This window comes from Oncorhynchus clarkii, chromosome 17 (assembly GCF_045791955.1).
Source record: "Oncorhynchus clarkii lewisi isolate Uvic-CL-2024 chromosome 17, UVic_Ocla_1.0, whole genome shotgun sequence".
NCBI lineage: Eukaryota > Metazoa > Chordata > Actinopteri > Salmoniformes > Salmonidae > Oncorhynchus > Oncorhynchus clarkii.
Genome location: NC_092163.1, coordinates 47,158,814 through 47,185,770, shown reverse-complemented (window position 1 = coordinate 47,185,770; position 26,957 = coordinate 47,158,814). Strand labels below are relative to the sequence as shown.

The window sequence follows — 26,957 nt, the reverse complement described above, 5'->3', positions numbered from 1 at the left end:
TTAACTGTAAGGTTGGATCCCCTGAGCTGACAAGGTGAAAATCTGTCGTTCTGCCCCTGAACGAGGCAGTTAACCCACCGTTACTAGGACGTCATTGAAAATAAGAATGTGTTCTTAACTAACTTGCCTAGTTAAATAAAGATAAAATAAAAAAGGTGTTAAAAATATATATATATATATTTTTTTTTTTAAATCGGCGTTTAAAAATACAGTTTTCCAATTGTTATGAAACCATGATATCAGCCCTAATTAAAAAAAATAATTAAAACATTTAAAATCAGCCATTCCGATTAAAAATCGGTTGACCTCTAATATACAGTACCAGTCAAAAAAGTTTGGACACCTACTCATTCAAGCGTGTCTTTATCTTGACTATTATCTACATTGTAGAATAATAATAAGTGAAGACATCAAAACGATGAAATAACACATATGGAATCATGTAGTAACCCCAAAAAAAGGGTTAAATCAAAATATTTGAAATTCTTCAAAGTAGCCACCCTTTGCCTTAATGCCAGGAGTGTGCAAAGCGGTTATCCTCTCAACCAGCTTTATGGAGGTAGTCACCTGGAATCCATTTCAATTAACAGGTGTGCCTTGTTAAAATTTTGTTTGTGTTTGAGCCAATCAGTTGTGTTGTGAAAAGGAAGGTGTATAGAAGATAGCCCAATTTGGTAAAATACAAGTCCATAGTATGGCAAGAACAGCTCAAATAAGCAAAGAGAAACAACAGCCCATCATTTCTTTAAGACATGAAGGTCAATCAATGCGAAAAATGTCCAGCACAGGATATGAAGACCCAAGACCCGCTGCTGCAGAGCATAAGTTCATTGGCGTTACCAGCCTCAGAAATTGCAGCCCAAATAAATGGTTCAGAGTTCAAGTAAGAGACACCTCAACATCAACTGTTCACAGGAGACTGCATGAAGAGGACTTGCTTGGGCCAAGAAACACAAGCAATGATATTAGACCGGTGGAAATCTGTCCTTTGGTCTGATGAGTCCAAATTTGAGATTTTTGGATCCAAACGCTGTCTTTGTGAGATGCAGAGTAGGTGAACAGATGACCTCCGCATAGGTAGTTCACAACACCTCCATGCTTCACTGTGGAATGGTGCTTTGCTGGTGACACTGATTTATTTGTATGGCTTGGGTAGCATGGCTACCACAGCATTCTGCAGCTATACACCATCCCATCTGGTTTACACTTAGTGGGACTATCATTTGTTTTTCAACAGGACAATGACCCAACACACCTCCAGGCTGTGTAAGGGCTATTTTACCAAAGAGTGTGATGGAGTGCTGCATTAGATGACCTGGACTCCACAATCACCCAACCTCAACTCAATTGATATGGTTTGGGATGAGTTGGACCACAGAATGAAGGAAAAGCAGCCAACAAGTACTCAGCATATGTGGGAACTCCTTCAAGATTGTTGGAAAAGCATTCCGGGTTGAAGCTGGTTGAAAGAATGCCAAGAGTGTACAAAGCTGTCATCCAGGAAACAGGTGGCTACTATGAAGAATCTCAAATATACAATTATATTTTGATTTGTTTAACACTTTTGGTTACTACGATTCCATGTGTGTTATTTCATAGTTTTGACGTCTTCACTTATTATTCTACAATGTAGACAATAGTCAAAATAAAGAAACCCTTGAATGAGTAGGTGTCCAAACCTTTGACTGGTACTGTACATTTCACTGTTTTTTATGCATCGTCAAGACGATGACAGATTTGGGTAAGACGATGAGATTGCGCCACCAGCTGTTAAGCGGGATAATTGTCATCAGCAACCGCTGAATAGCATAGCGCCCCAGTCAAATAATATTACTAAAAATATTTATATTTCATGAAATCACAAGTGCAATATTGCAAAACACAGCTTAGCCTTTTGTTAAGACACACCCAATCTCTAATAAGGAAGTCTAAAGTTTTTGCTCACCCAAGTTAGAATACCTAATGATAAGCTGCAGACCATTCTATTTACCAAGAGAGTTGTCATCAATATTTACATTAATAAGTGCAACGACAACATCCACCCCACAGTGACCATATCCCAATCAGAAACCATGGAGTACAGACAACATCCACACTGAACTAAAGCTGCCACTTTCAAGGAGCAGGAGACTAATCCGGACGCTTACAAGAAATCCCGATATGACCTGCGACGAGCCATCAAGCAGGCAAAGCGTCAATACAGGACTAAGATCGAATCCTACTACGCCAGCTCTGACTCTCGACAGACGTGGCAGGGCTTGCAAACAATCACTGATTACAAAGGGAAATTACCAGCGACACAAGCCTACCTGACGAACTAAATGCCTTCCATGCTCACTTCTAAGCAAGCAACACGAGCCATGAGAGCACCATCTGTTCCAGATGACTGTTTGATCTCGTTCTCCCTAGCCAATGTGAGTAAGATCTTTAAACAAGTAAACTTTTGCAAGGCCGCGGGGCCAGACGGAACACCAAGACGTGAATAGTCCCCGTCTCCAAGAACGCCAAGGTCATCAGCCTAAATGACTGTCACCCCGTAGCACTCATGTCTATAGCCATGAAATGCTTTGAGGCTGTTCACAGCTCAACATCAACACCATCATCCCAGACACCCTGGACCTATTCCAATTTGCATACCGGCCCAACAGATGATGCAATCGCCATTTCACTCCTCACTGCCCCCACCAACCTGAACAAAAGGAATACCCTCTAAGAATGCTGTTCATTGACTACAGTTCAGCATTCAACACCATAGCCCTCTTCAAGCTCAGGAACCTGGGACTGAACTAGGGCTGAACCCATTTAGTCAACTGAGATTTTTGAATTGAGAAGTTGCAAATGACTTATTTCATGGCACACGAGACACCGGTCTGTTGGTGCCGGTTTCAGACTAATCCATTGCAGAGGCAGTGGGATGGCACAGTCATCACTCTAAGACATGCATTGGCATTGTAAGGCACCTGTGCCGCAAGGGTATTTTCCTCAGCACGCCAATCAATTTAAGTGATCAAATAAGTGAAATTGCTTGGTTCCCCATACAATGGCTACTGCTTTGGACCTGACACCATTTGTGAGAGAATTCCTTAAGCCTACATTATGTGTCTTAGGTAAACATTTTAAATGTGTCGCATTTATTTTTTTCATCACTTCATTGTGTGAATTGTTTGCCTCTGATTGTTAAGGTTTATCAATTTATTTCATACATAACCAGTAGTACATTTAACCTTAATTTCTAATCTCCGTGTTTGTTTGGTGACGGTAATTTCTGTTAATGCATTCAATAGGTTATGACTAGTTGTTTCTCATTGTCAGAGTGGACAAGATGTTTATAGAGCTCACAACCTATGCTACACTTGTGAGAAACAAGTTTGTTGCTTTCATTCCATTTGAGTATTTTGGGAGCGTTTCTGTCTATGTTGAGTAAAGACGTGTACCCGATTACACATAGAAAGAACTAGGCCTAGGCTACTTTGCCTGCGAGCATATGTATAAATGTGTCCATTTGGGGATGTCTGACAGCATTTCTGATTGTCTTAACTCACCACCACTAAAGAGTTGTGGAGCATGAAAGTATCTCTTCACCTCAAACAAGTAAACAAAGCCTGTTTTTACATCCATTGAGAAATAAACTATTGCCAAATGTAGGCTATTTGAAAAATTGACCAAGGAATCTACATTTTGATAACTGAGCATGTTGTGAAAGGGAAATATGTCATGCTCTGATCCAGTGGTGCGGGAAGCTCTGAGGGTCCAGAATAGTTGATACAATGTTGCAAGTTTGCTAGGGGGAGCTGCAGGATGTTTCAAGTTCGTTGCAGAGAGATGAATGCGATTGAAGAACAATCCTTTGTAGGATATTTATTCATTTATAGTTTCTTCTTAATTGTTGGCTTTATATAGCCTATTTTTTTTTACCTAGTTGGCAATATAATAAAAATAAATCTGTTCCACGAAAATGTGAATATGAAAATCAGAACTGGGATGCAGATCAGTAGAAATGGTCAGAAATTGTAAATTGCCCATTACCAACAACTTCGGGAGCATAACGGCAGAATCGGCATAGGCCAGCAGGAAGAAGCAGATCGGGAACAGGTTCTGGTCATCTTGACCTCTGGCTCCCTCGAGTCATTTGTGTGTCTTAATTATTTCATCAAACAGTGCACTTAAAGCGTCAGATTATATTAAAACACCTAGAGTGTGTCTATTGTAAAATATCTAATGAGCACATGGCTCTCGGTCAACCAAGATGTTTTGGGGGTGTTGTGACACCCCTAGACTGAACACCTCCCTCTGCAACTGGATCCTGGACTTCCTCACTGCCTGGGGGCAGCCCGTCAGGAAAGGCAACACCACATCCGCCATGCTTACCATCAACATGGGGGCCACTCAGGGGTGTGTGCGAATGCCGCATTCAAAACAACTGGGAGCTCAGAAATCTCCAACAATGTGTGTTTAAAACTGGGACATCAAAATAATAATAAAATATATATTTTATCATTAAGTTTGCTGACGACATGATGGTAGGACTGATCACCGACAACGCTGACTATAGGGAGTCGGAGACCTGGCAGTGTGGTGCCAGGACAACAAACTCTCCCTCAACTTCACTAAGACAAAAAGGAGCCGATCGTGGACGACAGGAAATGGGGGGCGTGCTCGCCCCTCCCATCTACATCGATGGGGCTGTAGTGGAACGGGTCAAGAGCTTCGTGTTCCTCTGTGTCCACACCACTAAGGAATTAACATGGTCCACAAACACCCACACAGTTGTTTAGAGGGCATAATAGTGCCTCTTCCCCCTCAGCGGGCTGAAAATATTTGGCATGGGCTTTCAGATCCTCAAAAAGTTATACAGCTGCACCACCAACTACAGAGGGTTGTGAGTAGAGGTCTTTCCGGATCCGCACGTACCCAAGACCCGATCCAGGAACTAAATGCAACCTTCCGGTTACTAGTCCAACACTCTAACCACTAGGCTACCCTGCCACCCTTGTGAAGACCTCGAACGGTGAGTACAGCAAATTACACCACTGGGGCCTTGCTCCCTGCCACCCAGGACCTCTTTTCCTGGCAGTGTCAGAGAAAGGCCTCTAAAAATTGTCAAAGAGTCCAGCCACCCAAGCCATACACTTCTTTGCTACCGCAAGGGAAGCGGTACCCTTGCACCAAGTCTGGAACCAACAGGATCCTGAACAGACAGTTTCTACCCCAAAAGGCTAAGAGAGAACATTGTTTGGAATTCTCCATAAGTAATCTGCAGAATTTGCAATCAGTAAACAGACCAGTGTCAAATCAGCTGAATTGGGAGTCTCGCTTCGTGAACCAAGGCTACAGCAGTCAGGTTCTGAAAGAAGCAGGGACAAGGAGTGGACATCTTGACAGAGAGGACTTTTTGTAGAGGGGAGCTCCTTGTGATGCACCAGAGTATACTTTGTTCTAAAATGTAGCACTGAAGCAGAGAACATTAAAATAATCAAAAATAATTGTGGAATCATTCAAGTGATACGCTACTACAATGTCTTCCCAGAGCCACCAGACATAAGCTTTAAGAGAGCTCTTACCCTGAATAACAAATTAGTCCACAACTACCTTCGCAGCAGGTAGCCTAGCGGTTAAGAGTGTTGGGCCAGTAACCTAAAGGTTGCTGGTTCAAATCCGGAGCCAACGCGCCCTTGAGCAAGGCACTTAACCCTAATTGCTCCTGTAAGTTGTTCTGGATAAGGGCACCTGCTAAATGACAATTGTAAAATGGTAACTCAAAAGATTTGGCTAGAACACAAACCCAGGGGCTCTTTCAAATGCAACTAGCACACAGTATCAAGTCAAGCCTTTCATTACCTGTAAAACCACTCATGTCATCTACAGATTGGAATGTCCACAGTGCAAGGTATTCTACATTGGACGGACAAAGAGACACCTTCAAGACAGCTTAGCGCAGGGGTGGGCAAACCTTTTGGCTCAAAGGCCACATTGAGTTTTTGAAACCAAATGAAGGACTATATGCGTGAAAAAACATGTGAAGCCTTTATTCATTTCCACACCGACATGCAACTACTAGTGTACTGTAGGTGTACATATGCAGAACAATTCTACCCTTGTACCATCTCTACCCTTGTTTTATGAACAAATTTCAAAATATTGATAAAAAATGTATAACGTCACAGACAGTCAAACCACACATAGATCCTGCATCTCTACCCATGTAAAGTACAAACTTAGTCACAATATGCAAACTTAAAAACAGATATTATAAACAACTGGAGACAAGCAAAATGTAACAGCAGGTGTAAAAAAAACTACTCTCAAATTTGACTGAAACATATGGTAAGAGCATCCGTTTAATTTGGAATTGTCTGTTTTTGAAGGCAGATTAAGGAACATTTCTCATTTCAATTGCGAGCCATATTTACAGTTATCCAATCACCTCAGGCCAAATCTGACTGAATAAAAGTGTTCATTGTCGTATGGGGACCTGTATCCAAGTGCATTGCTGGATAATTCTCACTACATAACCATCAACATGAAAAATAATCCTTGCCTACCCCAGTCACGCTTATTCGAGTCAATGTGAACAATGAGTCTGGTCACCTCTCTTGGCAAGGGCAAAGTGTGGTGTCATCTTTGATGTAGAGATTCTCAGAAGAGATGACAAGTGGTCATGTTTTGTGACGGGATTTGTTGTAATTCATGACTGAGAACGTTTGCTCACACACACATACCCGAATAAAACAAGCATCCTTTGGACGTGCTTTTTAATGTTTAGAAACTACGTTTCATTCAGTGAGTCATAGAACTGGTGTATTGTTGCCGTTTTGTACTTCTCCTTCAAAGCACTGTCCCATCGGATGTTGTTGAGCTCCAATTGTGTGTCGGGTGGTGCTTTCTCAGTGTCGAAAGACAGGGGGCATACAAGCTCCAGCTCAGTCTCGGTGAAGTCTCAGTCTCGGTGAAGTCTCAGTCTCGGTCTCGGTGAAGTCTGAGGAGCGGCGGGAAAACTCAGCATGCAGGTCGATCAAAGTGTTACTGTATGTCTGGGTGAGGCACTGCTGCCAGTGTCAGAAGACGAGCGAGAGACCGGCTGCTCATTTGTCTTGAGAACAACATAAGTTTGGCCTTGAATACTTCCACATTGGAATACAGTTCATGCACAAATAACAATTTCCCTGCAGTTTCACATTTAGATTGTCCAGATGCACCAACATGTCCACAACGAAAGCAAAGTCGCCCAGCCAGTCTGTCTTTCAACTCGGAGAAGTCATCAGCTTTACCAACCGTATCAAGGAACATACCTACATCACCTCAGTTCCCACACACAGCTAAATACTTTCCCCAGGCTTAACCAGCACACATTTGAATGACAGCACAAGTCCTGGTGCTGTCTGTGTCATTGAGCAGCTGAACGAACTGACCATGGTTAAGCCCCCTTACCCGTTTAAAGTTGACAAGTTTTACACCCACTTTGACAACATTTTCCAGCTTTAACATTTTTTACACAGATCTTCCTGATGAAAAGTACAGTGAAGAAATATAAATTCCTCAGAGTTAGTAAAAGAAGAAAGCCCTATGTCTTAGCCTACTAAAAATATTACTTTGTTTTTACAAGTTAGATTTGGTGATCCATCCGTTGTTACGTTTGTCAGTTTGCTCCACGGTAGATACATTTTTTCCAAGTGGGCAGACACCCTGTCATATAAGTCAGAGCCCCTGGTTGTTCCCATCATTGAGTCCAACGCAAGAAGTTCTCATTTATTCCTCTGACAAAAATGTAAAGTTGAGCAGTGTCAGTACTCTCATCCAGTGCTATAGAAAAAAAAATCAAAGCCATCTGCTTCTTTCTTCAATTCGGAGATTAGCTCCTCACCCATCACTTCCATTCGCCTGGTGATTGTCCTGAGAGTAAAAGCCAATTCGAGACAAAGTACACCAGCAGTCTCCACCATACAGTCTTTCACAAACTCCCCTTCAGCAAAAGGCTTGCTATGCTTGGGATTTTATGTGACACTGTGTAGCTTGCCTTAGTTACAGTCTTGAGTAGAGCACCGTTTAGTAAACGTATTTTGTTGGGCTTTTAAGTTTGTGGCAAGTTGAGGCCTTCCTTGCCTTTTCCTGAGAGGATAGGTGGCTAGCGTAGTTAGCATGCTTGCTTGAAAAATACAATTGAGATTATATTTCTTAAAAATAGCAACAACTTGGCATATCAGACATACCGCCTTATGTCCAATATTAGTATAAAAGTGTTTTGCTGTCCATTCTTCTTTAAAAACACACGACATTCAGAGTCCACTTCTCATTTTCCCAGCACTCATTTTTCACATCAAAAGTCATCAAGCAATGAAGTGGCTATGATTATTGAGCGCATTCTGAATTCTCACTGTAGGACCAAATACAGAGCGCCCTGCCAGGCTACAGCGCCATCTATTGAAGGTTGTTTGGATATCATGGAATGAGTAATTTTAGGCCAAAAATTGGAACTCAAATATAATCTTTTTTTTATGTCTCGCGGGGCCTCCCGAGTGGCGCAGTGGTCTAAGGCACTGCATCACAGTGCTAGCTATGCCTCTAGAGATACTGCATGCACGCTGACACGGTCACCAGGTTCCCTCAGACACAATGGTGTGGGTGGCTTCTGGGTTAAGCAGGCATTGCGTCAAGAAGCAGTGCTGCTTGGCTGGGTCGTGTTTCAGAGGACACGTGGTCCTCGACAGTCGGCTCTCCCGAGTCCGTACGGGAGTAACAGCAAAGGGACAAGACTAACTGCCAATTACATACAACAAAATTGGGGAGAAAAAGGGGTAAAGAAAACGTAATTATAATGTCTCGCAGGTTGGATTGAAGTGCCCGGCGGGCGGGATACGGCCCGTACTTCGCCCCACCTTGGCTTAAAGGGACACACATATGCAACAAAGACTACCCCATAGATTGTAACTTCCATCAATGTAATTGTCTGCATCATTTCCAAACTACCCCCTAATTTTTATAATATTAAAATAAAAAGATACCATGGCAAGGGACTACAAGTACTTACACCATGGCAACCCTGCCTCCCTACAAGCTATGGGTATTGATCATGTTCAGGCCTAAACTAGAAGGGGACTGCTAACCCAAAGGGAAAGTTTGGGGATTTAGAAACTACAGCCCACTAAGTACACTGGTTTAAAAGAAAGACATGGATTTTTCACAGTTCCTGTAGGGTCTTAGTGGTCCATTTGCTGTCATCTAGTGGACATAATGCCCTATGCTATGTTTGGACTGCGTTGGTCCATGTTAGCCATCATCTAGTGTACTATAAATGTATGGCTCTCCCATTCTCAATTTCTCCCACTCAAGGCTAGAATTACTTTGTTTTCTAGTGGTTCTAATACTTCTGACCTTGATGTGCATTTTGATAGCATATCTATTTCAATGATGAATGTATAGTGTTGTTTACTAGTTGTCCAATTAATTTTGACTAGAAGCTGTTCTGTGACCACTCCCTCTTCAATTAGGGTTGATTGGAAAATGGTTTGTTCAAAAGACGACATCGTATATTTGTACTACCCGATGAAGTCCATGCAGCCGAAACACGTCAAAGTATTTAAATCTTTGTTCCATTAAAACATGCTATACAAAAAGGCATTTTAATTCATTATATGAAGCGTGCTTTGGTTCTCTTTTATTTTTGATAGATTCTACCCCCAAGCCAATAGACTGCTAAACAGCTAATTAAATGGTTACCCACTGCTGCTACTGTCTATGATATATCCTGTTGCCTAGTTACTTTAACCCTACCTATATGCACATAACTAACATAGAAAACAGTGGTGCCGATAGAGGGCTGCCTCGCTTCTAGTCCTTACAAGCATTTAGCTAAACTCGCAATAACATCTGCATGTGATCAATAAAATTTGATAGCTACCTCAACAACCTCATAACCCTGCACAACAACCTCATAACCCTGCACATCGACTCAATACTGGTACTCCCTGTATATAGCCATGCGTCACTTTTTCAATTTTTTATCTTTAAATCTACATTGTTGAAAAAGGACCAGTAGGTAAGCATTTCCCAGTCTACACCTTTTTTTAAGAAGCATGTGACAAATCAAATTTGATTTGAGCCATTTGTGATTTGAGCTATTTTAATTGAAAACAATCCCAGTAAGGTAATTAATTGTTACCCAGGAATTATCTGATATTGAGATAAATAAAATAAAAAAAATACACTGCATTGGCCCTTTAATATTACAGCACACTAATAAAAGTACTTCAGTTCAGATGTACTTGTTCCCACTGCCTCTGCTTACCTGGAAGAGCCTGGTGACGACGTGGACGTAGGCTCCTGCTGCAGCCACAAACATGCACAGGGCCAGGCTGGAGTACACATTCTTCAGGTGCAGCTGAGTGGAGTGGGAGCTGTATTGTATAAGGAATAGATGGATAGATTTTATTTTTCTTCATTAAGTTGCAAGACATCAAGAGAAAACTATATTGACACAGATAAATTGATGCATCACTACCCTACCCCATTATAGCTAGGTTTGTAGACTGAGTGGAGTGGGAGCTAAGATAGAGGGGAGAGTTTTTAATTGTACAAGGAACAGGTTTAGCTCCACAGAAAATACACTAACAAAAAATGTCCGCCTCCTTATCAGTTAGGCCTATCTAGTCATATTCTAATTTGGTAACACATCACTGTCTGTAGCACAACCAGTTTGTGACCAGTACAGACTGCTTCTGTTCAATGAATGACTCATGATGATGATGATGATACAGTCATTGTGACAGTGAGTCTCCTTACGGTTATCAGACATTGTGTGGAAACAGTAAACCAAGATACTTACATTTGGGAAAATTTAAAAAGGGAATCAAAATTTATACTTCGATCGAACACGTTCATCTTGTCTGGATTTGGTTGGACCCTGTCACAGGAGTAAAATTTCCTGAAACAAAACAGATATGAGATAGACATTAGACATTGCTGTTGATTAGTACAGTAACAGCATGAAATAAATACAGCCTTCTTAATTTAGAAACTTGAACTAGTCTACATGTCCTGGAATGGTAGAACTGGAAACATGTGTCTGCGTCACCAGAACCAAAAGTACATTGTCACTTCCTATCTATTCTGGATCACATGCTTTGGTAGATCAAATAGATAGCCAACGTTAACTCTCTGAAAATGAACAAATGTAGCCTCCTCCACTTATGCAAGGAATGAATTGTTTTGATTAACCTAAGTTACATTGCATTCATTACTTAGGTCTTGTATGGGGGCTTTGCCAAAAAGATACCGACCCTACAGTCACGGTTATTTACATTGAGCTGCACTGGGGTAGGAACGCAATTATGATTAAACGTGGATAACGACTGCCACTTTAGCAATTTTATTTATTTTAAATTGGCACCCAAAAATACCGATTTCCGATTGTTATGAAAACTTGAAAATCGGCTCTAATTAAAATCGGTCATTCCGATTAATCGGTCGACCTCTAATAAATAGACTATGTCCAACTCCACAAACAGAAAATACAGCCCTCCCTACCTTGTCGGCTTTCCCAGTAACGAAAGGTGTTGCAACAGGACATAATTTTTATGCGCTACAGCACTCGGCGGTCCTGTTCTGTGAGCTTGTGTGGCCTACCAATTTGCAGCGGAGCCGTTGTTGCTCCTAGACATTTCCACTTCATATTAACAGCACTTAGTTTATTTAACTAGGCAAGTCAGTGAATTACAAGTTCTTATTTACAATGACGGTCTACCCCGGCCAAAACCTAACCCGGAACACGCTGGGCCAATTGTTTGCCACCCTATGGGACTCGAATCATGGCCGGTTGTGATACAGCCTGGAATCGAACCAGAGTCTGTATTAACGGCTCTAGAACTGAGATGCAGTGCCTTATGGGCTCCCGAGTGGCGCAGTAGTCTAAGTTGACCGGGGCAGTTCAAGCAGGGTAGAAATGTTGACAAACTGACTTGTTGGAAAGGTAGCATCCTATGACGGGTGCCACGTTTAACGTCACTGAGCTCTTTAGTACGGGCCATTCTATTTCCAATGTTTGTCTATGGAGATTGCATTACTGTGTGCTCAATTTTATACACTGCAGCAACAAGTGTGGCTGCAATAACCAAATCCACTAATTTGGGTGTCCATATACTTTTGGCCATGTAGTGAGATATGCTGGTGGCATGCTCTGACACTGAGATGCATTTCTTTATGTCAGATGGCTACGGCTTCTGCTAGGGCTAGGAGAAATGGGCAAAATAACATGGTATTTTTTTTTACGGTATTCTATGTTTTTGATTAATAAAAGTTCTACATTTGCTTAAGGGGTAGTGCGTGACCCTAGGGTAGCAACACATATTCTACATTTTTTCAATGTGTCTTTCTCCATTCGTATTGTTTTATACCGTTCAATTCAACTTCAACCTAAAATAATTTCCTGCATTTGCATCAATTTCTGAATTTCTTGCACTCATTTGAGATCATTTCCACGATATGTGCAAAAATACTAGGCCTTATTTTTAACCAAATGTTGCAATTGCGATTTAGAGCAAAACACTTGGGTGGACTTTTGGAAACATGGAAATAGAATGTTTATTATAATATAAAATAACAGTAGGCACTTTGAATAGAGTGTTGTTTGCCATGGACTAGTTATTGTGACAGGGTAGGAACTAGAGGTCGACCGATTAATTAAGGCCGATTTCAAGTTTTCATAACAATCGAAAATCTGTATTTTTGGGCGCCGATTTGCGGATTTAAAAAAATGTTTTATACCTTTATTTAACTAGGCAAGTCAGTTAAGAACACATTCTTATTTTCAATGACGGCCAAGGAACAGTGGGTTAACTGCCTTGTTCAGGGGCAGAACGACCGATTTGTACCTTGTCAGCTAGGGGGATCCAATCTTGCAACCTTACAGTTAACTAGTCCAACGCAATAACGACCTGGCTCTCTCTTGTTGCACTCCACAAGGAGACTGCCTGTTACACGAATGCAGTATGCCAAGGTAAGTTTCTAGCCAGCATTAAACTTATCTTATAAAAAACAATCAATCATAATCACTAGTTAAACTAGTAATATCATCAACCATGTGTAATTATCTAGCGTGTCCTGCGTTGCATATCTGACTGACCATACAAGTATCTAAGTATCTGACTGAGCGGTGGTAGGCAGAAGCAGGCACGTAAACATTTATTCAAACAGCACTTTCGTGCATTTTGCCAGCAGCTCTTTGTTGTGCGTCAAGCATTGCGCTTTTTATGACTTCAAGCCTATCAACTACCGAGATGAGGCCGGCGTAACCGAAATGAAATGGCTAGCTAGTTAGCGCGCGCTAATTGTCATTGTGTTGCTGGTTCGAGCCCAGGGAGGAGCGAGGAGAGGGACGGAAGCTATACTGTTACACTGGCAATACTAAAGTGCCTATAAGAACATCCAATAGTCAAAGGTTAATGAAATACAAATGGTATAGAGGGAAATAGTCCTATAATTCCTAGAATAACCACCTAAAACTTCTTACCTGGGAATATTGAAGACTCATGTTAAAAAGGAACCACCAGCTTTCATATGTTCTCATGTTCTGAGCAAGGAACATTAGCTTTAGCTAACGTTAGCTTTCTTACATAGCACATATTGCACTCTCTCTTCACCAACACTTATTATTTAAACCAAATTGAACATGTTTCATTATTTACTTGAGGCTAAATTGATTTTATTGATGTATTATATTAAGTTAAAATAAGTGTTCATTCAGTATTGTTGTAATTGTCATTATTACAATTTTCTTTTAAATATATATATTTTTTTTAAATGGCAGATTAATCGGTATCGGCTTTTTTGACCCTCCAATAATCGGTATCGGTGTTGAAAAATCATAATCGGTCGACCTCTAGTAGGAACCAAAGTGTTTCCTAGGGGACCCTATAATCTTTGGCTACATTAAATCTCTTTATTCATATAGGCAACATATTCATGCTTGGCCTATTCCTCTCTCTGACTTAAAAGATACTGTTGCACAAACATGCTGATTTAAGCCTCCACCAGTACTGTTATCAGGCTGTATTAGCTAGCTACGTTTCCTCTGACACAGTACTTTGTAGCGAGCGAGAGAGATATGACTCAAGTAGCGGAGTAAAATATACAAATGGAAGTTAGTTACACATGGCGTATCACATTTAACAAACCAAACATTCAAATACTGTTATAGAAGGTAAAGTAAAAACCCAAACCGGTCCGTGCATAAATACCGGCATATAAACATTGAGGATCATTTGTTAATTTTGAAACATAATATTTTGTATAAAGATAAACATTATATTGTTAGATTATAGAAGTAACTCTAGTAGGCAAGAAACAGTCTTCCTCACCTCAAGTGGAGTCAGTTGGAGCACCGGGGCGCACTGCCTTCATATCATAGGCCTGCATTAGCTAAAGCATACTAATAGCCACGCCATACCAAATGTTTCTGAACTTTATTAGGGTAATATCAAAAAGTTGAGACATTGTTTATTGGGAAAATGAGCAGAGGAGCGAATGTTATCCAGGGGGAAAAACTAAATACCCTACCCTGTGCCCCCAAAAAATTAAATACACAACCCACCCCAAAGGAAAAATGTTTACTTGACAACCCTCCCCCACAGTAAATGTCGATCTGTCCCTAACCATAATTGTGTTCTGACCAAGTGCAGCTCAGTTATGGGCTTCCTGAGTTCAAACCTCTATTCTGAGTCTCAAATCGTTCAGATTTACTTCGCTAGCTAGCGACAGTTGCTTAACCTAAACACACGACTACTGTAAATAGATCTAGGCCAAAATCACCACGCCACCAGTAACTAGAAACTATTACGGCTAACTACCGGGAAATATTTAACAGCTCTGTCTAATGTGATCAAACATTATCGTAATCGCAAACGAGTTAACAATTGCCTAGTTACATCAGGCTACCTACGCAATGGATTCAACATGACAGTAACGTTAGCTACTTGTGAGAGGACAAAGTGTAACCAGGAAGCTAATTTCAGGCTACAACATATGTCATTGCCAATTTGAGTTAGTCAAATCTACATATTTGGGTAGTGTAACATAATGCTCCCAAACCATGATTCGGCTCGTTGAAGGGGGCGTTGTCATTATAGCCAGACATGTAACGTAACTTGATGTCGAACTATCCTAGCTAGCCAGCCAATTTGGCTAACGAAGGCCCTCTCCCCCAATCAAGCGCAACTCAATCGAATGGTGATTATACGAAACAGTGAGCGAGCTAGCTAACGTTCACTCGCTAAATTCCAATTACCAACAATAATATAAGCATAAGCCTTAAAATAAAACATTGTATCAGGACAGTTTGTTTATATTTATCGACAACAAAATGTAGTAGAAAGTCAGCCATTTAGCTAGCTAGCTTCGTTACCAGTAGCTGCCATTGACATTGCTGGCTAACGACGTTTTGCTTCTCGGTCTCCTGGCTCTTCAGTATCACGTCAAAACAACAATCTCAGGTGTTGTTTACAATTTACTGTTTGGCTGCATTAAATATACTTTAATTAACATACCTGATGTCAATATTTCCACAGCGGTCAGCAACAGATTGATTTGCAAGCTATTTCTTTCCACACTTCAACCTTTTGATGCTGTCGTTGTTTCAAAGCGTACGTATGAAAGTTATAGGGTACGTTGTGACATCGTAGGAGCTAGATAGACACGCCCCGAATATAGTGCAACAAAAGTGCAACAGTTGCATGAATTGCATTGAATAAGCCTTTATACAGTGCCGTGAAAAAAGTATTTTCCTCCGTTCTGAATTTCTCTATTTTTGAGAAAATCGAAACCTAATATTATTAAAGGGAACCTTAAGTTTACAAATAACAAAAATAAATTGTGCGTTTTTATTTATTTCATTAACAAAGTTATGCAACACCCAATTCCCCTGTGTGAAAAAGTAATTGCCCACTTACACTCAATCACTAGTTATGCCAGCTTTAGCTGCAACTGTTGCCTGTGCCCCATTGTGCCTGGCGAAAACCAAACACTGCAGTACACAGTAAGAACCTTATACCAACTGTCAAGCATGGTGGTGGTAGTGTGATGGTTTGGGGACACTTTGCTGCCTCAGGACCTGGGTGACTTGCCTTAATAGAAGGAAACATGAATTGTGCTCTGTATCAGAGAATTCTACAGGATAATGTCAGGCCATCCATCTGTGAGCTGAAGCTGAAGTGCAGCTATGTCATGCAGCAATGATCCAAAACACTCAATCAAGTCTACATGAAAATGGCTAAAAAGCAACAAATGTGAAGTTTTGGAATGGCCTAGTCAAAGTCCAGACCTAATCCCACTTGAGGTGTTGTGGCAGGACTTGAAACAAGTAGTTCAAACCCACAGATGTCGCTGAATTAAAGCAGTTCTGCATGGAAGAGTGGGACAGAATTCTTCCACAGCGACGTGAGAGACTGATCAACAACTACAGGAAGGATTTAGTTGGAGTCATTACAGCTAAGGGTGGCACAACCAGTTATTGATTGTAAGGGAGCAATTACTTTTTCACACAGGGGCATTGGGTGTTGCATAACTTTGTTTATGAAATACGTATGTAATTGTTGTGTTATTTGTTCACTCAGGTTCCCTTTATCTAATATTAGGTTCTGGTTGAGGATCTGATAACATTCAGTATAAAAAAATATGCAAAAGTAGAGAAAATCAGAAAGGGGGCAAATACCTTTTCACAGCACTGTACATGCACTGTATATGAATGAGTGTTTGACTTTGACATTATTAACAACAATTTATTGAATCTGGATGGGGGGGTGTACTCTCTAACTCAGGACTTGTGCACTACAAGATGAGATACACATAACATTTCCCCTTTTTTTTTATTTGTATATTAAGTCCCGCCATACCATATTACATTCAACAAAACTACAAGAGATATGGTAGTATTGTGTGGTCGGAACACAGAAGAGTCAATAAAACAATCATTCAGAATACACATATTTTTGGATTAGGTTGATCGTATTCAACATGGACATCTATTTACTTAATTGAGAGGCAGACATACAGTATATATATAGTATGATATAGGAACATCTTTTTTAAATGCACAATTAGGAACAGATAAGTGCAGGGTTTTTTTTAGACCGACTGTCATTAGATTGAAATAATAAGACATCAATCAATTCATCAGAGATGAATTCCCCTTAAAATAAGCCTTTGCCTTTTTTAATGCTCAGCTGCTTCCATTGAGGCAGGCTGGCAAAGTGGTCTTTAGACATTCCAAATATGGCAGTGAAGTCTGAGTCTGAGAGATGTTTCTGGAAGACAGAGGAAGGAGGAAAGAGAGAGAGACAGACAGAGATTGAAGGAGACCATTGTTATTTTTCAAGGCAACATTCAAGTGTAAAGAATACATTTGTCAAGACACTTTATTAAAACCATCTATAATACACCGTAACTCATAGTAGTGTATGGAGGAATCTACTTTTCAGACTTCAAAAACTACTGAACAATATTGCATCTGAGTGTATCAGTGTGGCAGTACTTTGAACACTAGTCACTTCATTATAGCAGCTCAGAACACCTACCTCCTTCTGGGTGGGGTCGACACCCTCAGGCAGCTCATTGGCTAGTTTGTTGATCAGGTCCTCTGGTGGGTAAGACTGGAAGCTCTTCCTGGTCTCAACACCATTCTGCCCCTGAGAGAAAATGATTCGATTCAGGTTTGTCCGCACAAAAATGTTATCACAACGGTTGTTGTGTAATCATTTTTCTTTATACAAGCTCTCTGTTGTAGCCTATCACAAAACTAGCAGTTGTATCACAACCAAAATGGGTTGTAAATGTGTTGTACGACCTTACCCACAGTCCACAAATGTCAGTTCAACGCAGTGGGGAACCATGAGTTCACGTTGTATTTGTTTTTTTATGTATTTTATGAAATTGTATATGTAGAGCTCTCATGTAAAAGAGACACTGGTCTCAATGTATACATGTTTTTTATCACATTTTGTTTTGATTTCTATTTCATCTTTAGAATTTGTTTTTATGATCTTCTGATTTCATTAATACTAAAGAGAAAACAATATCCAATCAGGATTTTATTTGGTGGTCCATAGGTAGAAAAATCTAGCTAGTTCAGCCAGCCATTGGCTAGGCCTTCAAAATCTGGACTGAAGTCCTCTGACATTCAACCAAAGACAGGCTAAAACTGCTTCTCTAATAGAAATCCCTGATCACACTTGTAGGCAATGTCATGGCGACATTGGCTAGCAATGCTCGTGCTCCGAACTGCGCATGTGCAGCCATCAAATCAAAGGCACTCCTTCAATATAAAGTTATTTTTGACAAAATTGAAAACGTCTCAGTTTGCAATTTTCATTGGGTTGAATGAAGCAATAACATGTTCAACTACTAAAGACATTGGCTCAATTATAGGTTGTGCTAAAATTTCGCTAAAATTTACAACTCAGGAAAAATGTTTAACTTCTTTCATTGACTTCTCTAACCCCAAACCCCAGCCTGGTCTGCTTGGTCTGGTTCACAAGCGTTCCCAGAAGTCTCGCAATGTTGTGCCTCTGGGTTTAGATACTCTGTGGTTCAACTGTATCAGAGCAGAATTTTGCCAAGAGATGAGTTCAGAATGGTCTGCCATGTAGCATGCTTCTGTATATGATATGAGTTGCTCGGTACGTGTAGATAATTCTTTCTAACGCATATATATATATATGTTTTAAAGATATCACAAAGAACTGTAAAAGTGTTGCAAATGCTTTCCACTTTCTGAAGAACGATCATGCCTTGCTGACTCTCTGACTCTGAAAAAAATCAGACAATGAGGAAATACCTGATTTGGGTTAAAACATTTTCATTGAACCAGACATTGTAAAGTCTTCTGATGACAGTGATGGGGAGAAACAGCGATCAACAGTTTTATTGCCATGGAAGAAGTTGACCGAGTTTTGAAATCAGTGGAATGCCCTGTAAAAGCAGAGTATGATAGCTAAGAATATGGAGAAAATTCTGTCTTTTGATTGCAAATATGCGGAGGGAGTATAAAAGTGAATAAAGAAGGCTGTTGTATAAAACAACTGTCTCCGGATTACATCTGCAAACTAAGGGCAACCATGGCATCCGTGACAGATGAGAGTCTAGCTAGCTAAATTTTCAGTTATTATATCTAATTTTGTCAGAAAGTTGTTTTAATAGCAAGTTAAAGCGTACTGTTAGATAGCTAGACTATGTCAGCTGGTTGGCTCGCTAGCTAACGTTACATGTATGATCTGTGTAGTAATATTATTCTTATCTCAGAAAGACATTTGCATTGCTAGTTATAGCCTAATGTTAGCTAGCTAGCTAACATTGAACCGAGTTGGTTAGCTACCTGCATATTCATGCATGGTAGTAATGTTATGAGTTGGGATTATGGTTCATTGTTTAGCTAGCTAGCTAAACAAAAGACTCCACTATGCAAGTAACCATTTCAAGGTACCTTTTAATCCTTCTGTATTTTGTGCATGTGACAAATAAACGTAGATTTGATTTGATATAGTGTTTTGGGGTGGCAGGTAGCCTAGTGGTTAGAGCGTTGGGCCAGTAACCAAAAGGTTGCTGGATCGAATCCCCGAGGTGGCAAGGTCTGTTGTTCTGCCCCTGAAAAAGGCAGTTAAGCCACTGTTCCCTGGTAGGTCATCTTTGTTAATAAAAATTTGCTCGCCTAGTTAAATAATGGTTAAATAAAGAAATACAACCTTTTTTCTTTTTTTTTTTACAAAATTTACCAAAGACGGCAATGTGAAGAACAACATGAGCTCCACCAAAGTAAAATTAGGATATAACATTAGACCAACGTTAGGCCAATTCTCCAGTAGAATGCCCTGCTTTTATTTTGCAACAATCACAACCGTGAGCTATTTTTTGTAATTAGCTCATCATTAACTGTAATAATTACAAAACAATTGCTAAAATGAAGATGTTGTCAGCCATGATATGGTCAGTATTTGAACTGGCAAGCCAGCTAAGTTAACGTTAGCTAGCTAACAAACTAGAAATGAACCAAAACATTGTTTAGAAAGTTGCTTCTAGTTGCCTGGTTTGCTAGATTGGCACATACTGAATTCATTTTTAAACTGATGGGTTATTGGTGTTAAAAAACACCAGTTATGCTGTTTTGGACCACCAGGCTGCTGATGTCATGCAGCCTGTCGTTTTTGTGTTTATACTTTTTCATAACAACAACAGCAAGTTTGATGTCGGAAGACAGTAGAATGTTCATGATGTTACTGCGAAAACTGTCTACTAGTATAAATCAGTATTTAGACTTGAAATCTTTGATTTTTAGTACACTACCATACTCAGTCTGTTTAGCACATGGCCTCACATGTGAATCCTTAAAGATATGGGAGGGCAAAGGCTTAAGAGGGTGTGAACGTTGATGAATGGGTGTAGACAAAGAAGAGCTCTCCAGTAGGTGTATCAAAACTTTCAAGGGCCATTTTTTCAAAAGTGGGGTTACAAGTTTATTCACTTTTAAAGCAGAATTACTTTCCTATTGTTCCTCAAGTGTAGTGTATGATGTACCATTTTCTAGCTCTGAGTCTTTACTTTTATCCAATGTTTAAAAAAATACCATTTCAAATGTTGCGACATAAGACCAAATCGAGCCGGTCGGTCCCAAATGGGGTCACAGGAGAATTTACAAAATCCTGAAGAAAGAATATATACAGTACCAGTCAAAAGTTTGAACACACCTACTCATTCAAGGGTTTTTCTTTATTTGTACTATTTCTACATTGTATAATAATAGTGAAGACATCAAAACTATGAAATAACAAATGGAATCATGTAGTAACCAAAAAACTGTTAAAAAAATCAAAATATATTTTATATTTGAGATTCGTAGCCACCCTTTGCCTTGATGACAGTTTTGCACACTCTTGGAATGCATTTAAATTAACAGGTGTGCCTTGTTAAAAGTACATTTATGGAATTTCTTTCCTTCTTATTGCGTTTGAGCCAATCAGTTGTGTTGTGACAAGGTAGGGGTGGTATACAGAATATTGCCCTATTTGGTAAAAGACCAAGTCCATATTATAGCAAGAACAGCTCAAATAAGCAAAGAGAAACAACAGTCCATCATTACTTTAAGACATGAAGGTCAGTCAATGCGAAACATTTCAAGAACTTTGAAAGTTTCTTCAAGTGCAGTCACAAAAACCATCAAGCAGTTCAAGTCACAGGAAAATCTCAACATCAACTGTTCAGAGGAGAATCAGGCCTTTGTGGTCGAATTGCTGCAAAGAAACCACTACTAAAGGACACCAATAAGAATAAGAGAATTGAAACACGAGCAATGGACATTAGAACGGTGGACATCTGTCCTTTGGTCTGATTTGAGATTTTTGGTTCCAACCACCGTGTCTTTGTGAGACGCAGAGTAGGTGAACGGATTATCTCCGCATATGTGGTTCCCGCCGTGAAGCATGGAGGAGGAGGTGTGATGGTCATTTGCTGGTGACACTGTCAGTGATTTATTTAGAATTCAAGGCACACTTAACCAGCATGGCTACAACAGCATTCTGCAGCGGTACACCATCCCATCTGGTTTGCGCTTAGTGGGACTATAATTTGTTTTTCAACAGGACATTGACCCAAAACGTACCTCCAGGATGTGTAAGGGATATTTGACCAAGAAGGAGAGTGATGGAGTGCTGCATCAGATGACCTGGCCTCCACAATCACCTGACCTCAACCCAATTGAGATGTTTTGGGATAAGTTGGACCGCAGAGTGAAGGAAAAGAAGCCAACAAGTGCTCAGGATATGTGGGAACTCCTTCAAGACGGTTGGAAAAGCATTCCAGTTGAAGCTGGTTGAGAGAATGCCAAGACCGTGCAAAGCTGTCATCAATGCAAAGGGTCTTTGGGGGGTTTGTATCATTTGATTTAGACAACATGCCTACCACTTGGAAGATGCAAAATATTTTGTATTGTAAAACAAACCAGAAACAAGACAATAAAACTGAAAACTTGAGCGTTCATAACTATTCAAGTTTCACAGTCCCTGCTGATGAAAAACATCCCCACATCATGATGGGATGGTGTTCTCGGGGTGATGAGAGGTGTTGGGTTTGCTCCAGACATAGCTCCCACATGCCTTTTGATGAACGGCAAACGTGTTTGCTTATTTTATTTTTTAATCAATGTCTTTTTTCTGGCCACTCTTCCGTAAAGCCCAGCTCTGCGAAGTGTATCGCTTAAAGCGGCCTCCAATCTCCGCTGTGGAGCTTTGCAGCTCCTTCAGGGTTAACTTTGGTCTCTTTGTTGCCTCTCTGGTTAATGACTGGTCCGTGAGTTTTGGTGGGTGGCCCTCTCTTGGCAGGTTTGTTGTGGTGCCATATTCTTTACATTTTTTGATAATGGATTGAATGGTGCTCCGTGGGATGTTTGAAAGTTTCTGATATTTTTTATAACCCAACCCTGATCTGTTCTTCTCCACAACTTTGTCCCTGAACTGTTTGGAGAGATCATTGGTCTTCATGGTGCCGCGTGCTTGGTGGTGCCCCTTTGCTTAGTGTTGTTGCAGACTCTGGGGCCTTTCAGGACAGGTGTGTACAGTTGAAGTTGGAAGTTGACATACACCTTAGCCAAATACATTTAAACTCAGTTTTTCACAATTCCTGACATTTAATCCTAGCAAACATTACCTGTATTAGGTCAGTTAGGATCACCACTTTCTTTTAAGAATGTGAAATGTCAGAATAATAGTAGAGAGAATGATTTATTTCAGCTTATTTCAACTTCCCGGTCCCCCACATCATAGTTACGCTCCGCTGGGCTGAGCTTCCTTGAGAAGAAAGCGCAGGGGCGGAGTTTTGGTGGCGTACCCGAGCGCTGTGATAGCACGGCACCCACCCCAGCCTCAGACGCGTCCACCTCCACTATGAATGCTAGAGAGGGGTCCGGATACGCCAACACGGGCGCATCAGTGAACAGCGCCTTCAACTTGTTGAATGCTCCGTCCGCCTCTGCTGACCACTTCAACCGCACCGGGCCCCCCTTCAGCAGTGAGGTAATGGGAGCCGCTATCTGGCCAAAACCCCGGATAAACCTCCGGTAGTAGTTGGCAAAACCCAAAAACCGCTGCACCTCCTTTACCGTGGTCGAAGTCGGCCAATTACGCACGGCTCTAATGCGGTCGCCCTCCATTACTACCCCCGAGGTGGAAATGCGATATCCCAGAAAAGAGACGGCTCGCTTAGAGAACACGCATTTCTCAGCCTTGACCTATAGGTCATGCTCCAGCAGTCTACCAAGCACCTTGCGCACCAGAGACACATGCGCGGTGTGAGTGGCCGAGTAGATCAGAATGTCATCGATATAAACAACCACTCCCTGTCCGCACAGGTCCCTGAGAATCTCGTCTACAAAGGATTGAAAAACGGCTGGAGCATTCTTTAATAACCCATACGGCATGACGAGGTACTCATAGTGGCCTGATGTGGTACTAAATGCGGTTTTCCACTCGTCTCCCTTCCGAATACGCACCAGACTATACGCGCTCCTGAGATCCAGTTTTGTGAAGAACTGCGCTCGGTGGAATGATTCCACCGCCGTAGCGATGAGAGGTAGAGGGTAACTATACCCCACTGTGATGGCGTTTAGACCTCTATAATCAATACACGGACGCAAGCCTCCCTCCTTTTTCCTCACAAAAAAAGAAACTCGAGGAGACGGGTGAAATGGAGGGCCGAATGTACCCCTGTCGTTCCACCCAGATCCGGCTGCCAAGGTCCGGAACTCTAGCGCACGGAAGCGGCGGGAAAACTCTGGGTAGTGCTCCCGTGCTGAGTCTGGGCCATTCCAGACTGCGTTCGCCCACTCCAGAGCACGACCCGTGAGGCAGGAGATGAGAACACTCACCCTCTCCGCTCCTGAGGGAGTGGGTCTGACGGTGGCCAGGTATAGCTCCAGCTGAAGCAGAAACCCCTGGCAACCCGCCGCCGCTCCATCATAAGCCCTCGGTAGCGTCAGACGGAGGGTGCTGGAGTCGGGAGATGGGGAGTCTTGAACCGTGGGTGCCGAAGGTGGAGAGAGGAGACCACTCCTCTCCCATCGGTCCATTCTCTCCATCACTTGATCCATCGCGGATCCGATCCGATGGAGGACGGTGGTGTGGTGGAGAACCCGTTCCTCCATCGATGGGAGAGGGTTGGCTGCTGCTCCTGCTGACTCCATTCAATTTGGTGGTGCGGGATTCTGTAATGCTCCGGGTGTCGTGGGTGTGGAGTCAAACGCAGGAGACAGAGAGTGCAATGCTGCGCGTCTTTAATAGCACCAGCGCACACAGGGTGCTCACAATAGTTACGTTCCCAGACACAGGGAATCAAAATGTACAACGGAAAAATCACGACCAGGCCTAGGAACAGTGGGTTAACTGCCTGTTCAGGGGCAGAACGACATATTTGTACCTTGTCAGCTCGGGGATTTGAACTTGCAACCTTCCGGTTACTAGTCCAACGCTCTAACCACTAGGCTACACTGCGATCACGTGACAGATTATGTGACACTTAGATTGCATACAGGTGGACTTTATTTAACTAATTATGTAACTTCTGAAGGTAATTGGTTGCACCAGATCTTATTTAGGGGCTTTACAGCACGCCCCACTTTTCCGTTTCACTTCACCAATTTGGACTATTTTGTGTATGTCCATTACATGAAATCCAAATAAAAATCTATTTAAATTCCAGATTGTAAAGCAAAAAAACGCCAAGGGGGATGAATGCTTTTGCAAGGCACTGTAAGAGAACTAACGGGACTGCCCCGGGGGAGAGCCCGACCGACGTGTACTATGGTGCATTAAGTTTGTTGGAACCTTTCCAGCTTGCTGATATGAAAGAATGATTCATTTAATATTAACTTCATGTGTCCCTGACGATAATTTCCACACCTCTGGTAAGCCTCTGGGCAGAGGCAGTCGGCCTACAATGCTGGCATAAGCCTTGTTACAATAGCCTAAGTATATAACATGAATGATACGACCGTAATAATCATCATGAAACGGCCTTGGAGTGCCATAAGATTAAGCCAACATAATTCGTTATTTTACATTAACCTATTTAAATGCATTGATATGGTTTAATTGATCATATTCTAGACTCATTATAGTTGCAAATACCACGCAGTTGCACCAGGGAAATGTTAACCAAACAGATATTTTTTGCAGGTACTCTGTTTCCCCACATTTATTGATAAATTAATTTCCCATCATGAAAATGTATCCACCCTTCCCCAATCAAATTCCTTCCATTGATACCACACAAAAAATACAGACAAATACAACTTTTTACTATAATCTGGCAACCCTCATAAAATCTGACATAGCACAAGTATCCCAAAGTATTAAGCGAAAACAAAAATAGAAAACAGCATTGGCATCAAAAAATAAAAAATAAAATGTAAGGCTACTATTATATGACAAGTATTTCGGTGACAACCTGGTTTATTACTAATATTGGGTTGCTAACACTTTTTAAAAATGTTTATAAATAAATGTTGGACTCAAAAAAAGGCAGTGTAGAACCCTATTACTCAAAATGCATTGCTCCAATAACTTTCATAAGATTGTTCGGAAGTTCCCCATCAAAATGTATTTTCCTATGAATGAAGTCGTACATTTTTTTTCTTCCACGAATTAAGCCACACATTAAGCCACAAAAACGCAAAATTCGCATGAAATCTGCTGAAATACTTTTAATACATATTTGCACAAATTGAGTGTGAAATTGTGTTGATGTCACAGACATATTTAGGATACTGAACGAATTGAACGCAAGCATGCAGGGGAAATACAAAAGCATTCTACAGATGAGTGACCGAATCAGTTGATTCAGAGGAAATAATTATTATTCGAGAGAGACTTTCAAAACCGAACCAAGACCTCTTCCTTCGGCTGTGCATGTTTCTAACAGAAAACATATTCTGTAAGTGTCTCACACGAGTGTTTACTGTTCACCTTCAACGCTTGGAATAAATACCCTGCCGTCTCTCCCTGAGAGATTATGTGCGCACTGTCGAGCACGCTCGTGACTTTGAGAAGCTCCGACGCCACATGAATCAAGCACACTAATCTCATTAGTGGTGGGACATTATGTCAGATTAATTTGCAATTGACTGCCATAGCCCCACATTAAAAGTATATCATGGTGAGTTGAGAAGTCGATCAGAAATACTGTTATAATGTTTTTCAATTGACAACCATAGCCCCAATTTAAAAAGTAAACATTGGATGTTAATTACATACCTTTTTTTCACATGGTTGGGTTCGCGATAATTTGGGGTCGTGGGCCCAAAAAGTTTGGGAACCCCTGGGTTAGTGTGATGAAAGTGATCAAATATATTTGCAATGGGAAGTAATAGCTGGTTTGTTAATTTCATTTTGTAAATTAAATGGTTGTGATTTTGAATTGTTGTGATTTCATGGGGCCTGCTGGAGTGAATGGGCTGCTTATTCTTTAACATTATTTTATGCTGTGTGTGACTGTTGTCTATCAGCTGTGTCTATGTGTTTGATCAAATCTGTCTCTCCTTCAGCGCCATGGAGTGCCGAGGTATTACGGTCGCTGTCCTTTCAGCATCATGAGCCATCCATCACCTTTGATGTGACACTGTTGTTGTCGCTATTGATGATAGTGTGATAGTGGTGCTAGGTTACTATTGGTTGTATAAACAGTGTGTTTTTGTTTTGCTGGTCGCATTATTTTATGCTATTTGTCACATGTTGTGTCCATGCCGGGTTCCGGCATGTTGCCGCGGCCCAAAACGCTGCCAGGCCTATTTTATTAATTCTTAATGTCATCAAAAATAATTGTCACGGTTCGCCACTAGTTCAACGTTTAGTTTTGATTTACATTTGGTTGAGTTGTCAACTAACGTGAATTCAATGTGAAATCAACAAAACATTTCACAATTTCATTGGATTTACTGT

General features: G+C 41.1%; 2 protein-coding genes across 3 annotated transcripts in view; both read right to left on the bottom strand.

The window, feature by feature from the left end:
- LOC139370987 (probable Bax inhibitor 1) overlaps nucleotides 1–15,675 on the bottom strand; it is a 30,506-nt gene extending 14,831 nt beyond the window's left edge. Inside the window, exons 1-3 of one of the 2 annotated variants that reach the window (XM_071110942.1) lie at nucleotides 15,534–15,675; nucleotides 10,820–10,918; nucleotides 10,283–10,391 (exon numbers count right to left, since the gene is read on the bottom strand). In XM_071110942.1, the coding sequence (XP_070967043.1) occupies nucleotides 10,283–10,391; nucleotides 10,820–10,875 (165 nt within the window). In that variant the 5' untranslated portion in view covers nucleotides 10,876–10,918; nucleotides 15,534–15,675. The remainder of the gene's footprint in view (nucleotides 1–10,282; nucleotides 10,392–10,819; nucleotides 10,919–15,533) is intronic. The other variant, XM_071110943.1, reaches the window with a different exon arrangement.
- Nucleotides 15,676–16,831: 1,156 nt separating this feature from the next.
- Nucleotides 16,832–26,957, bottom strand: part of LOC139370986 (advillin-like) — a 31,475-nt gene continuing 21,349 nt past the window's right edge. The window contains exons 19-20 of the mRNA XM_071110941.1: nucleotides 17,559–17,669; nucleotides 16,832–17,288 (exon numbers count right to left, since the gene is read on the bottom strand). Coding sequence (XP_070967042.1) covers nucleotides 17,175–17,288; nucleotides 17,559–17,669 — 225 coding nt within the window. The 3' untranslated portion in view covers nucleotides 16,832–17,174. The remainder of the gene's footprint in view (nucleotides 17,289–17,558; nucleotides 17,670–26,957) is intronic.